The 17,669-nt window shown below is 40.0% G+C and overlaps 1 protein-coding gene across 2 annotated transcripts in view; it reads right to left on the reverse strand.

Annotated features, from left to right (window-relative positions):
• Positions 1-17,669, reverse strand: part of arhgap20 (Rho GTPase activating protein 20) — a 113,694-nt gene that overhangs the window by 34,597 nt on the left and 61,428 nt on the right. For both annotated transcript variants that reach the window (XM_038302646.1, XM_038302647.1), the window contains exons 3-4: positions 4,056-4,232; positions 206-355 (exon numbers count right to left, since the gene is read on the reverse strand). In XM_038302646.1, coding sequence (XP_038158574.1) covers positions 206-355; positions 4,056-4,232 — 327 coding nt within the window. The remainder of the gene's footprint in view (positions 1-205; positions 356-4,055; positions 4,233-17,669) is intronic.

Here is a 17,669-nt window from a genome sequence, read left to right on the forward strand (position 1 = left end):
CCCCTCCATGTATCTAAGAACACTGTGTACTCGGCGGGTTGACTCACAGGAGCATTTCTGTTTACCATAAGGGTTATTATTTGAATGAAGATATATTACATTGGATCGCTTTTATTTGATCAGGATAACATACCGATTTCTGAGACGATTTTTTATTGTAAAGTGGGAATAATTTTGTTTATAGCATGAAAGCCTGAATATATACCTGAAAGTGCCCACAAAGTTACAGGTGGGCCATCCCATAACGAAGCTCCTTTCTGGGTTTGTGCTTCCTTCACACACCTCATCCATGCAGTTGGCCGTCCACATCTCACACACTCTGACCTGGCTCTTCACTTTGAAATGAGTGGGAGATCTGAAAAAGTAAGAAACAACTGTTAACTGAATAAAATTCAACACCTTAAAGGTATATAGTCGCGTTATCTGACTTTTATATTTTTTATTTACACGCCGGTAAGTCACTCCAGTTACATACAACGTTTTTACAACAAATTACTGCCGCCTGCTGGAATCGTATTTGCTATTTTTTTTGTTTTATTTTTTTGCTGAGTTTATAAGTAAATATAGTCTTTCCATATAAATTTACCATAACATCAACATGTGCTGGGATTATGTCACTGGACATGCGTATTATTGGTCAACAAGCCAGAAAAATGGAGGCAAGCAAGTCTGGAACTTCCGTTCTAATTGCAAATAAAAGAACAGCCTCAGATCAAGTGTAAACAGGGGGATGAAGATGTTTGAGTCAAGGAGGAATAAAACTTGAGCTGCACTGGGAAAAGAGTGACTGTTAGAGATATCTAAAGCGCAGGAAGCATTCTGATGTCGCTGCGAAGTTGATAGACATGTGAGGACCTAGTTAATGGTGTTAGCAATCATTTAAGCCCTACCCTCTTAGCTGTCAGTTTTCTGTGTGGCATTAAAGCAGAACCAGGACTTATTTAGTAGCTGTATCAATGGCCACCATCTGGTTTTCTGGTAGTTCAGCAGTTCTGCCAAAAGATGGCACCACGTCAGTTTATGTCCCGTCATCACACCCGGTGCTGGAGTTCTATTTAGGCTCACTTTTGCTGACCCACTGTTGCTGCATGCCTGCTCTCTGTTGCACATTGCTGCAGAGCCAACGACTATATGCAAGTAAATATCTACTGCCTCTACAAGCTCATCTAGAGCAGAAAATCCTGCAAAGTCAATGAGTCGATGCAATCAGCTGGTTTTTCTAAAAAACAAAACTTTGAGCCAATCTGACTGGATGAACTAAATGAATTGTCTCTATGAAGAACCTTTCAATGGCACGTGTTGTGAACTGGCACTATATAAATAAATTTAATTGAACTAATTTAAAAAAATAAATTGTTTAAATGTGTTGGAAGGACCCAAAAATCCTTGCCTGAATCTAACCGAGAATCTGTGGCAAATCTTGAGAGTTGAAGTTCACAGATGCTGTATAATCGCACTGAGCTTAGCTGCATCACCAAAGGCAATGCGATTCTGAATGTATGCCTCTAAATTTTGCCTTAGTCTATAGCAGCGAATTCTAATAAAGGCCGCTGAATAAGGTTAGAACCTCACAGTATATTTCCACTGGCCTATAACACAGAGCAGATTCTATAGAGAAGCAGATAAAAAAAGATTCAGCTATTTTCAGATGTAAAAACACAGTCACACTCTGTAAACTGTGCATCCATTTACCATGTCTCTAATTATAGAGGTAGATGATCCAGTTCAACATATCCGAAGGATATAAGAGAATGAAAAACACACACATACAGGTGCTGGTCATAAAATTAGAATATCATGAAAAAGTAGATTGATTTCAGTAATTCCATTTAAAAAGTGAAACTTGTATATTATATTCATACATTACATACAAACTCATATATTTCAGATGTTTATTTTGTTTAATTTTGATGATTACAAATGACAACAAATGAAAATCTCAAATTCATCATATCAGAAAATTAGAATATTACTGAAGACCAATAAAAACAAAGGATTTATAGAAATGTTGGCCAACTGAAAAGTATGAACATGAAAAGTATGAGCATGTACAGCACTCAGTATTTAGTTGGGCCTCCTTTGGCCTGTATTACTGCAGCAATGCGGCGTGGCATGGAGTCGATCAGTCTGTGGCACTGCTCAGGTGTTATGATAGCCCAGGTTGCTCTAATAGTGGCTTTTAGCTCTTCTGAATTGTTGGGTCTGGTGTATTACATCTTCTTCTTCACAATACCCCATAGATTTTCTATGGGGTTAAGGTCAGGAGAGTTTGCTGGCCAATTAAGAACAGGGATACCATGGTCCTTCAACCAGGTACTGGTAGCTTTGGCACTGTGTGCAGGTGCCAAGTCCTGTTGGAAAATGAAATCTGCATCTCCAAAAAGTTGGTCAGCTGCAGGAAGCATGAAGTGCTCTAAAACTTCCTGGTATGTGGCTGCGTTGACCCTGGACCTCAGAAAACACAATGGACCAACACCAGCAGATGACATGGCACCCCAAACCATCACTGACTGTGGAAACTTTACACTGGACTTCAAGCAACGTGGATGAAGTGCCTCTCTTCTTTTCCTCCAGACTCTGGGACCTTGATTTCCAAAGGAAATGCAAAATTTACTTTCATCAGAGAACATGACTTTGGACCACTCACCAGCAGTCCAGTCCTGTTTCTCTTTAGCCCAGGCAAGACGCTTCTGACGCTGTCTGTGGTTCAAAAGTGGCTTGACACAAGGAATGCGACAGCAGAAACCCATGTCTTTCATACGTCTGTGTGTGGTGGTTCTTGAAGCACTCACTCCAGCTGCAGTCCACTCTTTGTGAATCTCCCCCACATTTTTGAATGGGTTTTGTTTCACAATCCTCTCCAGGGTGCGGTTATCTCTCTTGCTTGTACACTTTTTTCGACCACATCTTTTCCTTCCCTTCGCCTCTCTATTAATGTGCTTGGACACTGAGCTCTGTGAACAGCCAGCCTCTTTAGCGATGACCTTTTGTGTCTTGCCCTCCTTGTGCAAGGTGTCGATGGTCGTCTTTTGGACAACTGTCAAGTCAGCAGTCTTCCCCATGATTGTGTAGCCTATAGAACTAGACTGAAAGACCATTTAAAGGCTTTTGCAGGCGGTTTGAGTTAATTAGCTGATTAGAGTGTGGCACCAGGGGCCATCAATTTTGAACCTTTTCACAATATTCTAATTTTCTGATATGATGAATTTGAGATTTTCATTTGTTGTCATTTGTAATCATCAAAATTAAACAAAATAAACATCTGAAATATATGAGTTTGTATGTAATGTATGAATATAATATACAAGTTTCACTTTTTAAATGGAATTACTGAAATCAATCTACTTTTTCATGATATTCTAATTTTATGACCAGCACCTGTATATCACTGAATGTCTTTTCCCTTTCGCCATTGCTCTCCTCCAAGTGCGCATTCCTCTAATTCACCCCGAGTTAAACCACATTAAAAATAAAAGCCAATTATAGTGCATAGTCTCCGTGCAGGAAGGGTCAACTCCATCCACTGGCACATGACTCCTGGGACACACCACAGAGATCCTGCTGTGTCTGTGTGTACAGTGAATGCAGATCTATGCAGTCTATTTGTGAATGTGTGTGAATGTAGACCTCAAAAATGTCTAAGTGCGCCTTGAGTGTCTATTTTTGCATGTTCTGGTGTGATTTAGCTTGTGGGTGGGGAGTCCCTTACTGCAGGGCTACTGAGACAGGAAGGGCAGGGCTTTGATGTCAGCCAAGCTTCATGTGGATTTTATTGGCTGTGAAATTATTGTAAGGTAGAATATATATGAAAAATGAAGGTAAAAGAAGCAGGAAAGTAAGGAAGGTGAGAAATGAAGCGGGATTCTTAGAAAGTATCAGAATGAATTTTAGTAGGAAACGTTTTTATGATTGTTCTGCCAAGATATTTTCATTCAGATTTTTCATTTTTCTCCTGAATATTTTTGTCTCCATATTCTGTAACCAAGACACAAAAACCAGCACATAAAGAGACGCTGCTCGCTGCACTTTCAGGAGACTTGAAATGGGGAACTTACTTGGCCTTAGCAACGAGGAGTGTTTCGTTGAAGAGGAAGAGGTGTCTCTCCTGGGTTTGCAAACCCGTCTTTAGCTGCGTTTGGGCGTGACCCAGAAACTGGCGGCTGGGACATTCAGCTAGGAAAGCCTGGACTAAGGAACAGGACTCCGGGCTGACTGGTATCATGCAGCTTTCCCTGGAGAGATAAAAAAAAGACACACCGTGAAATCTAGATTCAGTAAGATTTGGTAAACTAATATAACCCCTGCAACCCTGCAAGTGCTAACATCTACGGTTTTAATTTTGATTCAATGCATCAAGACTCATAGACTTTTAGCAGGTTTTAGGTCTGATCTTTGAGTGTGCAACTCTAACAAATGAACCTTAGTCTAAACCATTCTGTTCTGGCTCTGCATGGTAAAAAGTGATCTAAAAACCAAGTGCAAATGTAGGAAAGTAAGTGTATTTACCCTTTATGTAAGGAGGTAAATAGGATGATCTGCCAAATCAATCAGTATTTTTGCCCTTGAAATAAGATAATTGCATGTTATGCACTTGGAATGAGATAATCAAGTCATTTTTCCTTATCATAAACATAAATTATCTGATTCTATTGTCAAAGTGTATTACTTATCTTCATTGATAAAGGAAAAATCTTCTTTTTTTGAGAAAATACATTTTTGTTTTTTCTCAAAGTTTTTTCCTTCCACTGAAAACAGTCATGCATACTGATGAAAACAATCCCCATAGCATGATCCTGCCACCAACATGTTTCACCATGTGGATGGTGTCTTTATACGGATGTGGAACGACAGTTCTGCACCACGCGTAACATTCTGAATATGAGCCAAAGACAATAATGCTCCATTTGATGTTCAAAACCTGGCAAACTGGTTTCTAACTGCTGGCAATTAAAATTTTTGTGATGTACTTTTATTGAAAGTAAATGAAATGTTTCAGAACAAATTACCAGAGAAGAATTTGGAATAATAATAATAATAATAATAATTACTTCAATCCACTTCACGCCAATAATTGTAAGGTTTGGAGGAAATTTAAGATATAAAAAAGCTGCTTCATAAAAAAAGATGGTTAGCAACTCAGCTTAGAACAACAAGTATTACTTTCTTTTGTAACCAGAGAAACTATTCAAATATAAATATCAAGTAGGTCTGGTAAATTGTGAACCATTTGAAAGAGCAGCCCACATTACCTGCTGGGCTTTACGTTGCCCAAAAAAAATCAAAAACCTCATTATCTCTGCTGCTTTCACTGACGTACGTCAACACTGGAGGTTTTCTCCACTATTATTGACTTCTGGCAGCTAGACTACAAAAACACGATTGCCATGTAGTGGTGAACCACACCTGGAAGAGATCGAAAGGGGATTAAATGTCCCGATATCTTCTCAAAAATTAACGGAATGGAAAGTTCACCACAATATTTCCTGGTTTCTTACTGCAAAATAAATGCTGGGCTCATACCAAACCACAAATCATAAGTTACGCTGCATAAGCCTGTTAGATTGTGGGTAGCACACATTTTGAATGTCTAACATCGGCATGAAAAAAATATGGAAATATTGAGGTTCCTCAGTTTTTATGGAGCACCCAATACCAAAAAAACCCTAGATTACCATTCAGCACAATCACCTTTAATCTCTGCATACACCCCATTGTTAATGGATAAAAAATGAGGAGGAACTTTGTTTTTAGAGCAAAAGGAAATAATTAGAGTTCGCCATCCTTTCCTGTTTAGCCATCACTATCTGATAAAACACTTAAGTGTCTTTTTGCTGCCACATTTACTATCTCTGTCCGTTTTGTACACAAATGGGCACACGTTTCCCTGCCCTAAGGTCCGCACCCTCCGATTAACAAGGTCTCCACTTCTCATTATTTTAAATGGCAGCATGCATTATTATTATCATTCTGCACTAAAAAACACTGAGCAGTGGATCAAGTTTTGCTAAGAGGCATGAGAAACGTGGATCCCCTCATCGAACCAAATCAGTTACATCAGTTACATCAGACGAGTGTTTAGTTATATAATCAATTAATGAAAAACAGGGTACACAATTAGACCTTCTCTTCCTTTGTGTGTCTTCCAAAAATAAATCTCAAAGGGAGCAGAGAGAATTCTCCTAAATTGAATTAAGATGGTTAGTTAAGCACGGATGATCAGGAAAAACAGCACAGAATGAGCAGCAAATCAGAAGTCAGAGAATGAGCTGTCCGTATGACGACACTCCTGGAGTACACACTCAATACCAACTTAATCATGTCAGGAAGTTAGGATTCAAAAATTAAGCAACACAGTGGTTATAAAGTGGTCTTGTTCTTTTTTAATGTGCTGCAAAAATTACAAGTTTAAACTGGTACCCGTTTAAAAAAAACATTGAATACTTTTATCTTGCGCTTGGCTTGTTTTGGCGAAAAAAACAAATCATTATTAAAGAAATATTCACTGCAGGGTCTAGATGAAATTATCCTGTTTTTCTAACATTAATCTAACTTTTAAAGACTCTGAATAACTTTTAGTCTTACTAATATTTAAAGATGGAAGGAGAGTTTTCAGCTTAAACCAGTTGGATACTGTTGATCCAACATACTATAATACACACTATTTATATCTATTCACTACTAGGTTGCAAAAAAAGAACAACACACTTCTGCAAGGAGCTTTTTACTGAGTGAAGACGTCTCCTTGGTGGTAACTTCCAGCATAAGGAGACTGTTTTCTATTACATTTAGAGAAATGTGCCGCTCATTCCGGCTTTGTGTGAGGGAACAGGATAACGGGTTGGCTGGACAAACTACAGCAACGTCTCTGTTTTCTTCACTTTTTATTTGTTGGAGCTTTCATTAAAGGCACACTATGCAACATTTTTCAGTTAATTAATGTGTTCCATAATGTTTTGGATGATTAAATGAGTCATTTCAGGTTGAACAAAGGTATTCTCGGCCGCCCTGGTGGTCTGTGGGGGAAATACTGCACTTGCAACTGCAGGAGCACCGACCCGCACCCACAGGCTCAGAAGTCTCGTGAGAGTCAGTCTTGCTTTACGGCGAGAACTGCTACACCCCCCAGTTAAAAGCATTCTCGTTGCTAGCACAGTGGCGATCTTTGTGCAGTTATGCTACGTTCACGCAGCAAAAGCAGCAAAATTGCGTCTGCTGCTTCATTTTTGCTGCTTGTACCAGTTAGTTCTGATGCGCGGCTGAAACAGCTTTGCTGCTCTGGCTGCGCGGTGCAAAAGTGGGTCTGACGCGCGTTGGGCGGAGCTTCACTATCCTTTCTCTGCCTTGCAGCTATATTTGCTGTGATCAGTGGGAATAAAGTAGTTTTAATATGTGTTTAAGTGAGAAAATACACCCGAAAACGTAATCAGTGCAGTCAGTTCATTCAGATTATTACCCTGCCTTCAATATTTTTTCTGTCGGAGCCGCTCAGACCCCCACATACCAGGGATGCGCCGAAAGTAGGGATCCCTTCATCAGCAGCCTCTGGCCGGGTTGCCTCCTTGCGGTTCACCACGGCAGCTGGTAGGTGTTTTTCATCTAAATAATCCAAACTGCATATTCTGCCGGCAGATTTCTGCATTTTAAGTTAATTTAGGCGTCAATAAAAGAGGATTGATCATCAGCGCTGTGTCTCTCTCCCTGCGTCAGATGCTTAGCCCGACGCCCGACGCGCTGCGCCTGCAGCTCAAAACGCGCCGCGGGACCTTTTGCTGCGCCTTGACGCGCGTCAACCATTGACTTTGCATGCAAACTCGCTGCTTCTGTCGCGCCAGCTACGTCCAGTGTGAACGCAGCATTAGTCATTCGCTGCTAAGCTCAAAACAACCGCGCCTGGCTTGACGGAGAAACCAGGAGAACAGCTGTGCATATTTACAACAGTGCACTTTTACTTTCGCCCTCTGGGGGGAGCCTCGCTGGAAAATCAACACCGGTTGCATAGTGTACCTTTAATACTGTCCATCACTGGACAACTTTGATTATAAAGTCGTAGGGAAACGGCTTCTCCAACTGTTGCATTTCCGAATTCTCCTGAGTGGTGCACGACTTTACAAGAGGGAATAAAGTGAATGTGATTGGTCATTTATCAAGGGGGCGGGATTGTTGTGGCAGAAGGTTCGCAAGAAAGTTTGATTGTAGCCGGTTTGTTGGAAGCATCTTGCTAACCAGTTAGCAACTTTGTGCTAGTAGGTTCCCAATGGGAAATTCCATTGGGACCAAGTAGCACTAAATTGGTGACTTAGAAACGACACCTTCAAGGAACGGTATGGACAGAGGAAACATGCAAGAGGAGGGGAGTTTTGTGTCAGAGGTCGTGGATGAGTCTCCTGCGTCATACATTTTTTATTAAGAGGAGGAAAGCGGGGACGAAGATGTTGTGGAAGAGGACGCCAGGGCGGCAGAAGCTTGGTTTGGTGTAGAAGGCTTACAGCCGTACATGTTTGAGCCCTTGCCTCACAGCGTTCCCAGTTCTGTTAGCTCTACGCCTGCTGAAGACACAGACGTCCATCCCCGTGAACACTGGGATGGAACTCAATGGGAAATGATTCATATTTCAACGGTTGCGTATATTAGCTGCGACATTTGAATTAAAATTTTGATTGACAGATGACCGTTGATATATAATGGCCAATTTGGATGTACAAGCTGACGTATAACTAACTGGCCTGCATAAGATAACAAAAAAAAAACAGAATAAAATTTTTTTTTTTAATATAAATGTTCAAAATTTTGGAACAATATCATCTGATAAAGAGTACATTTATATACATGTTTAAGCCAGAATGATTTGACATTTAAATAAGATTTCCCTATGACTTTAAAATATGGACAAATCAGAGATAAGTAAGGATTTACAATCTCAAGCAAGTTGATCATTTTCTCAATCCCTTCATTAGGAAACACAGATGGCAAAACTTTAGTCAATGTATCTCTACAGTAGTTCTAAGAAATCTTTGTGTCAGAAAGGCTTCCTGAAATCCTGTCCAACTACAACCGGAAAACTGGGAAATGTAGGTTTCTGCATGGGACTGATATAACAGATGCGTCTCAGTTCCTGTCATCTGTCTCCGAAAACCTTTGGCTAGCACACACACAAACACACACGGGCTAACCCTTTTTGTAAGCCCCTTTCACTTCCTCGCTGCTCCCACTAATAAAGAGAACATCTTCCGTATTCACCACACATCCCTCCCTCCTAAATGGCAGATTGACAGCCAGGCCGCAGTCCTTGGAATCTGATGGATGAAGAGCTAATGTCTCTATTGTGCATCATGTGATGTTGATAAATTTCATTCCCGCCCCGCCTGAAAGTACACGCTCATTTCTGTTAAGGCCTGGCTCCATGAGGAGAAATGTTGACTTTATAAACACAATAAGAGGGCTAAAGCGTACAAAGATCCTCACAGCACTGCATACTAATCCAAAGGGATGAATATTCAAGCAGCAAAAGTGTGCATATAAAGGTTGATGGATTTTATCAGCATAGTTGAACTCTGACAAGTCGTAAAAGAATAAAAGAAGTAACCCTAGTTTCTGAAAGAGGCTGTGTTTTTTCTTTAAGGAATGATCTGTTGAATGAATCCTGATCTGAGATGCATCTTATTCAACTAAATTGGCTCGAACCTTAGAAACTGGGTTGAGGTTAGTAAGATAAGAGAGATCCAACAGGTTTAAAAAAGGCACATTATGAATACAAAAAATATAATTAGCCTTTTTTCAATCTTTAAAGAATCGATATTTTGAATGTTGTAGTAATGATCCTTCCTGTACTTTTTTCGGTTATTATGTCTGATTAATAATAATGGATTTAACTCACTTTTCACATTTTCCATCTATATTTATTGAACACACATATGTAGACACGAAAAACAATAACACACTGCAGAGAGGAAGGTGCTCCAATGAGAAAAAAACTTAATGTAGAAAAACATGTATGAACATGGTTATCCAGACAATAACAACAGAAAGCTAGATTTGATTAGGGTTAGGGCTGGACAATTAATCTCATTCTCAATGTTATCACAATTTCCAAATGAAAATCATTGTTTTTTACTTCATTCCTTTAGGTGGCGTTAATACTCTTTGTGTTGGAAGTATTGTTGCGCCGATGCCATTTTTTGGCCTTGATACCGATACCTGGTTGTGCAGCATCGGCCGATACCGATAACATACTGATACCATCTGTTTGAAATTGATATGTGTGTATATATAAAGAACTGCATACTACTTGGATATTAAATAATTGCCATCATGGCTTTGTCAAGCTGCTGCCTACCTTTGTAAAACAGGAAAAAGACTAATATAAAGTAATCCAGTAGAACTTTTTATTGCCTACCTGGAATGGGTGACAATAGTTGAATAAACTTTTGGCTCTCAGAATGGTATCGGTGCTCTATTTGTTGGTACTCGCTGATACCGATACCACCATTTTAGTGCTGGATCGGGGCCCCGCCCGATATTGGTATCGGTGCAACACTAGTTGGAAGATAGAGTTATAGCTAGAACAGAGATCCATGCATTTACTGTAAACTACCTTTGCAGCCTTCCTGAAATAGCTTGGTACAAAAACAACTTCCACTACCACTGCCAATATAGTACATATAGACATCTATATGTATTGGAGACTTTACTGTCTTAAATGTACAGTAGATTTTTGCGAAATGCGTGTAATACTATGCAGGAGCCCATTTCTCCTCATGCACGCTCTGTTTAAAAGTTGCCATTTGCATCGTTCATCCAAGCTTGCTTTCCAAAAGAAGGTTTGCAATTTTTCCACTATGTCAATCTCACCACCGGTAAGTGAAAATGGGGTAGAGCACGTAGGACGGCCTTATGTAAACATATCAATAGAATGACGTCCTCTAATATACCTTTAAATAAGTATTTAGGCAATTTCTAATTACCTTCTGTCTTGCCAATGCTATTATTTTGCTCTTTACTATAACTAGGACAAGATCATTATCAAATATGTAAATTAGGTAAAACATATATAGCATCATTTAGGACAGCCAGTAGTGCTTTTCCTTGCTAAAGAGCTGGCAACAGCAACTGCCACATGCAACACTGTGTGCTTGCTTTGGTGTCTTTCTTTGAATCTTCCTGTAGAGGTCTTTGCCAGATTACAACACTCTTTCATTTTTAGGTATTTCTTTTTTATTTTATAAAACTTATAAGCTCTCTCAGTCGTGGATCTCTGTTTTCTCAAAAACACACTGATGTGAAGAGTTAGGGTTGCTAATGATGCTAATTGCTAATTCGAGATGTTTGAGACAGTTTAAAGTTAGCAAGACCAGCCAGACTGCGTTATACTGGAAATAAATCAGTCTAATAAGGCTTAATACTAAAACAGACTAGACAAATTACAGCGCAAGAGGCTGGTCCATGATGCAACAGCGCTTTCTCTGTAACCGTAACAGCCAAGATGGCAGCTGCAACTGAGCTATGTTTAATAATGTCCTTTATTATGTGTCAAAAGTGTTGTTATATTGTTCAATTTTTAACAACTTGGCCGCTGTAAGAGCTTGTCTTTAAAAAAAAAAAGCTTTTTTGTCATATTCATATTATATGACACAATATATGTCATATTTTGTTTATATATATATATATATATATATATATATATATATATATATATATATATATATATATATATATATATATATACACTCACCGGCCACTTTATTAGGTACCCCATGCTAGTAACGGGTTGGACCCCCTTTTGCCTTCAGAACTGCCTCAATTCTTGGTGGCATAGATTCAACAAGGTGCTGGAAGCATTCCTCAGGGAGTTTGGTCCATATTGACATGATGGCATCACACAGTTGCCGCAGATTTGTCGGCTGCACATCCATGATGCGAATCTCCCGTTCCACCACATCCCAAAGATGCTCTATTGGATTGAGATCTGGTGACTGTGGCGGCCATTTGAGTACAATGAACTCATTGTCATGTTCAAGAAACCAGTCTGAGATGATTCCAGCTTTATGACATGGCGCATTATCCTGCTGAAAGTAGCCATCAGAAGTTGGGTACATTGTGGTCATAAAGGGATGGACATGGTCAGCAACAATACTCAGGTAGACTGTGGCGTTGAAACGATGCTCAATTGGTACCAAGGGGCCCAAAGAGTGCCAAAAAAATATTCCCCACACCATGACACCACCACCACCAGCCTGAACTGTTGATACAAGGCAGGATGGATCCATGCTTTCATGTTGTAGACGCCAAATTCTGACCCTACCATCCGAATGTCGCAGCAGAAATCGAGACTCATCAGACCAGGCAACGTTTTTCCAATCTTCTATTGTCCAATTTCGATGAGCTTGTGCAAATTGTAGCCTCAGTTTCCTGTTCTTAGCTGAAAGGAGTGGCACCCGGTGTGGTCTTCTGCTGCTGTAGCCCATCTGCCTCAAAGTTTGACGTACTGTGCGTTCAGAGATGCTCTTCTGCCCACCTTGGTTGTAACGGGTGGTTATTTGAGTCACTGTTGCCCTTCTATCAGCTCGAACCAGTCTGGCCATTCTCCTCTGACCTCTGGCATCAACAAGGCATTTCCGCCCACAGAACTGCCGCTCACTGGATGTTTTTTCTTTTTCGGACCATTCTCTGTAAACCCTAGAGATGGTTGTGCGTGAAAATCCCAGTAGATCAGCAGTTTCTGAAATACTCAGACCAGCCCTTCTGGCACCAACAATCATGCCACGTTCAAAGTCACTCAAATCACCTTTCTTCCCCATACTGATGCTCGGTTTGAACTGCAGGAGATTGTCTTGACCATGTCTACATGCCTAAATGCACTGAGTTGCCGCCGTGTGATTGGCTGCTTAGAAATTAAGTGTTAACAAGCAGTTGGACAGGTGTGCCTAATAAAGTGGCCGGTGAGTGTATATCATATTTGATTCTGCTGACTGTTAGTCCCGCCTTTAAATTCAGGGCCCTAACCACTCCTTTCCAGACTAATATGTTGCATACACTGCATAAATTGGCTTAAAGCAACTCAACTACTCTCTTTTACACTTGCTGTGATATTTTAAACATTTGTAGACCAAATTAAAAGGAAATTGTTGTATCTCTGACATTAGTAACATTGGAAAAGAAACTCAAACTCCATCGTAAAAACATTTTATCTCTAAAGTGAAACACTAGAGATGCTGTTGGCTGGCTCTTCATTCAACATCTGTTGAAAGCCTAGATTTCCCATGGGTGTAGTTGCATGTGCGGGCTGCTGAAGTAAAACATTACCTAATCTGTAAAATAGTAAAGCCTTAAAGAAAATATGGGGAGCCTTCATGAGGATGTGCCACACTTATGTAACAGTCTGCAAGTCTTAAATTCCAACAAATGTGATTATGATTGGCATCAGACCAACACCGACCAGGAAGAAGGGAGAGCAGTTAAGGATGCTGGCTGTAAAAGTAGGAACTGCTGTTGTTTTTCTGTTTGTACTAACAGTTGTATGATACCTAGTGAACCTCACACTGAATTGTTGTTTCTTCAACAGTTTAGCAATTCACAGCTCAGTGTGGGAGCTCAGTTTGCAGCCATCCAGATTATAAAAGACGTCATTTGACACAGTGCACACCACCCTGTACCAGCTCCAAGATCCACAGTGGCAGCTTTAATTCTATTACTACTGTCAAACTCAATTACGGTCATCTTTGACGTACATTCCAACCATGGATGACCAAATAATCTATTTAGTAGTCATAGTATTGCAAAACGTTGGAATTTACCGGCCACTGATTTTATTGCATAGAACAAGCCTATTTTCCACTCTTCAGCCAAAACTAAGAGGTTAAAACACAATTACCCCTTGCTAGTACATTTAGTTTGATGATAAGGAGAAACGTTTCTACATCAGCGTGTGCAACTATAAAAAAAAAACATTTGTAGAATTCAGAGATGTTAAATCACAAGACACTTCTGTGGGTTTTTGTCTCTGTAACTCCACCACAGGTTTTAGCTGATATTAACAATAAGGACCCACTATTATTTCCTTCTGTATCTTTTAACTTGACTGACCTCACACTGCAGTACAGAGACGATGAGAAAATATATAAAGTTTGCAGACCAATCGCACAGAGGATGGGGTCAGGATGCTGGAACTCTGCGTTTTTATTAAGAGTAAAGCAACAGTAGGAAATAAAGGAATAGAACAGCAGTTCTCAAGTCCAGTCTTAAAGAGTTACCATCTTCTAACTTTTACATGCATCCACACCAGAAATATCCTTGATTGTCCCACATTGGGGAAATGTAGCTGCACCAGTATCAATATGAAAGACTGCAAAAACCCACAAATAAAGATAAAAAGTATAAATGAGTATCAGACAATGTACAAAATTAAAATTTCACATGCTGTTGTGCAAATGGAATAGACAACAGGTGGAAGTTATTGGCAATTAGCAAAACACACTAAATAAAGCAGTGGCTCTGTAGGTGGGGACCACAGACATCTTCCTATTTGGTCTGGCGCACATTTTGGTCACTTTTGGCGTTTTTTTCTGTTTTTTTTGGCTGATTCTTTGAGCCGTTATTGCTTTTTCTTCATTTAAATGATGAAAGGTCACAATGATTTAAAATGCTACAGAAGTGAAACATCTATTGACAAATTAAAGAAAACATTGACAATTCCTGGAATTGCTCCTGGAACTCCTGGAAGAAAGAATCTGCAGTAACGCTTTTTTGTGCACCTAGGGAGCAGGGATCTTTCCCTGGAGAAGCTTTCCGGTTCTGTAATAACTCCATGCATGGGACGCAAGACATTTCTTTTTTTTTAGTTTTTTTGCCAGAGTCCTTCTGTCTTCTACCACCTGCACTGGCTCAAGGGGGGATCCAAGGACATACAGGTGCTGGTCATAAAATTAGAATATCATGAAAAAGTAGATTGATTTCAGTAATTCCATTTAAAAAGTGAAACTTGTATATTATATTCATACATTACATACAAACTCATATATTTCAGATGTTTATTTTGTTTAATTTTGATGATTACAAATGACAACAAATGAAAATCTCAAATTCATCATATCAGAAAATTAGAATATTACTGAAGACCAATAAAAACAAAGGATTTATAGAAATGTTGGCCAACTGAAAAGTATGAACATGAAAAGTATGAGCATGTACAGCACTCAGTATTTAGTTGGGCCTCCTTTGGCCTGTATTACTGCAGCAATGCGGCGTGGCATGGAGTCGATCAGTCTGTGGCACTGCTCAGGTGTTATGATAGCCCAGGTTGCTCTAATAGTGGCTTTTAGCTCTTCTGAATTGTTGGGTCTGGTGTATTGCATCTTCTTCTTCACAATACCCCATAGATTTTCTATGGGGTTAAGGTCAGGAGAGTTTGCTGGCCAATTAAGAACAGGGATACCATGGTCCTTCAACCAGGTACTGGTAGCTTTGGCACTGTGTGCAGGTGCCAAGTACTGTTGGAAAATGAAATCTGCATCTCCAAAAAGTTGGTCAGCTGCAGGAAGCATGAAGTGCTCTAAAACTTCCTGGTATGTGGCTGCGTTGACCCTGGACCTCAGAAAACACAATGGACCAACACCAGCAGATGACATGGCACCCCAAACCATCACTGACTGTGGAAACTTTACACTGGACTTCAAGCAACGTGGATGAAGTGCCTCTCTTCTTTTCCTCCAGACTCTGGGACCTTGATTTCCAAAGGAAATGCAAAATTTACTTTCATCAGAGAACATGACTTTGGACCACTCACCAGCAGTCCAGTCCTGTTTCTCTTTAGCCCAGGCAAGACGCTTCTGACGCTGTCTGTGGTTCAAGAGTGGCTTGACACAAGGAATGCGACAGCAGAAACCCATGTCTTTCATACGTCTGTGTGTGGTGGTTCTTGAAGCACTCACTCCAGCTGCAGTCCACTCTTTGTGAATCTCCCCCACATTTTTGAATGGGTTTTGTTTCACAATCCTCTCCAGGGTGCGGTTATCTCTCTTGCTTGTACACTTTTTTCGACCACATCTTTTCCTTCCCTTCGCCTCTCTATTAATGTGCTTGGACACTGAGCTCTGTGAACAGCCAGCCTCTTTAGCGATGACCTTTTGTGTCTTGCCCTCCTTGTGCAAGGTGTCGATGGTCGTCTTTTGGACAACTGTCAAGTCAGCAGTCTTCCCCATGATTGTGTAGCCTATAGAACTAGACTGAAAGACCATTTAAAGGCTTTTGCAGGTGGTTTGAGTTAATTAGCTGATTAGAGTGTGGCACCAGGGGCCATCAATTTTGAACCTTTTCACAATATTCTAATTTTCTGATATGATGAATTTGAGATTTTCATTTGTTGTCATTTGTAATCATCAAAATTAAACAAAATAAACATCTGAAATATATGAGTTTGTATGTAATGTATGAATATAATATACAAGTTTCACTTTTTAAATGGAATTACTGAAATCAATCTACTTTTTCATGATATTCTAATTTTATGACCAGCACCTGTAGATTGCCTTCTGATCACACTTCCATTCAGCTGTAGATAACCCCCTGCTACAATAAAGTATAGAGCAGGGGTAGCCAACTAAAAATCAGCAGGGTCCAAATAGATAAAATAAAAGGTCCGGAGACATTTTGATTTATAATCTGTTACTTTAAACAGAATTTGACACTGAAATAAAATGAGGTGTTTAGGTATCCATGTTATACATTGACTTTTTAATAAATAAAAAAAATTAATAAAAAAAAAAAAACATTTTAAAATCTAAATTGTTTTTTTGTAGAAAACAACAATAGTTCAGTTTGGTATGTAGACAATTTCCTGATTAGAATATTATATAAAACACCTGACCTGACCCTTTTTTCCTTCCTTTTTTACGGCTTAATGAGAGCAGTGGGCTTTATGCTGCCCTGTAGGCTTTAAACCAGGCTTTGAATGGAGACAAAGCAATTCTAAAGCAAATATCAAGGTGCTCATTTTGAGCCTGGATCCATATTTATTTTTGATTCTGTTCATGGTGGAGAATCCTGCTTCACATCAGCAGGTTGAACTAAACATACTGAAAATGTGCTGTGTCATCTTTAAGCACACCATTTCACTTTTCTGTCACCAGTTCACCGTAGTTCTTCCAGCATTCCGCACTTTCTTTCACTTTTTCTCATCATCTTCTCTTTCTTTCCCATTGCCCAGCTTGCCACAGGTTTGCCTGCTGTATCTAACAGTAGCAAGCAGCAGCAACCCAGACTGACAGCAGCTCATTGGCTAATGTGTATCATGTGCAGCCTGGTGCCGGAAGCTCCGGAGGGCTCTACCATACAAACAGGAGAAGCGGCTCAAGTGAAATTAGACACTTTGGTCAGACAACATGCGGTAATTTCTAAATGTTTAAAATCAGGTTGTGTCCAGATTAGCCAGCAGATGGGTCCTGATCCGGACCGCGGTCTGCTAACCCGTGACCTCTGGTATAGAGGATGCTGATATCAGAGTCAGAAAAGGTCTTTAGGACTGCCCCCAGCCCCCCATCAGACCTCAGATTTGAAACCTTTCCTCTCACTATCTAAACCAGGAAATAATGCTTGTCACATTCAGTGCAAAGTCTCCAAATGTCATTTGACTGTTGTCTGTCGGCAGAAGATGGTTTGCATACTCGCCCAGAGAGAGG

Source organism: Cyprinodon tularosa, unplaced genomic scaffold (assembly GCF_016077235.1).
Source record: "Cyprinodon tularosa strain WSP-4 unplaced genomic scaffold, ASM1607723v1 ctg497, whole genome shotgun sequence".
NCBI lineage: Eukaryota > Metazoa > Chordata > Actinopteri > Cyprinodontiformes > Cyprinodontidae > Cyprinodon > Cyprinodon tularosa.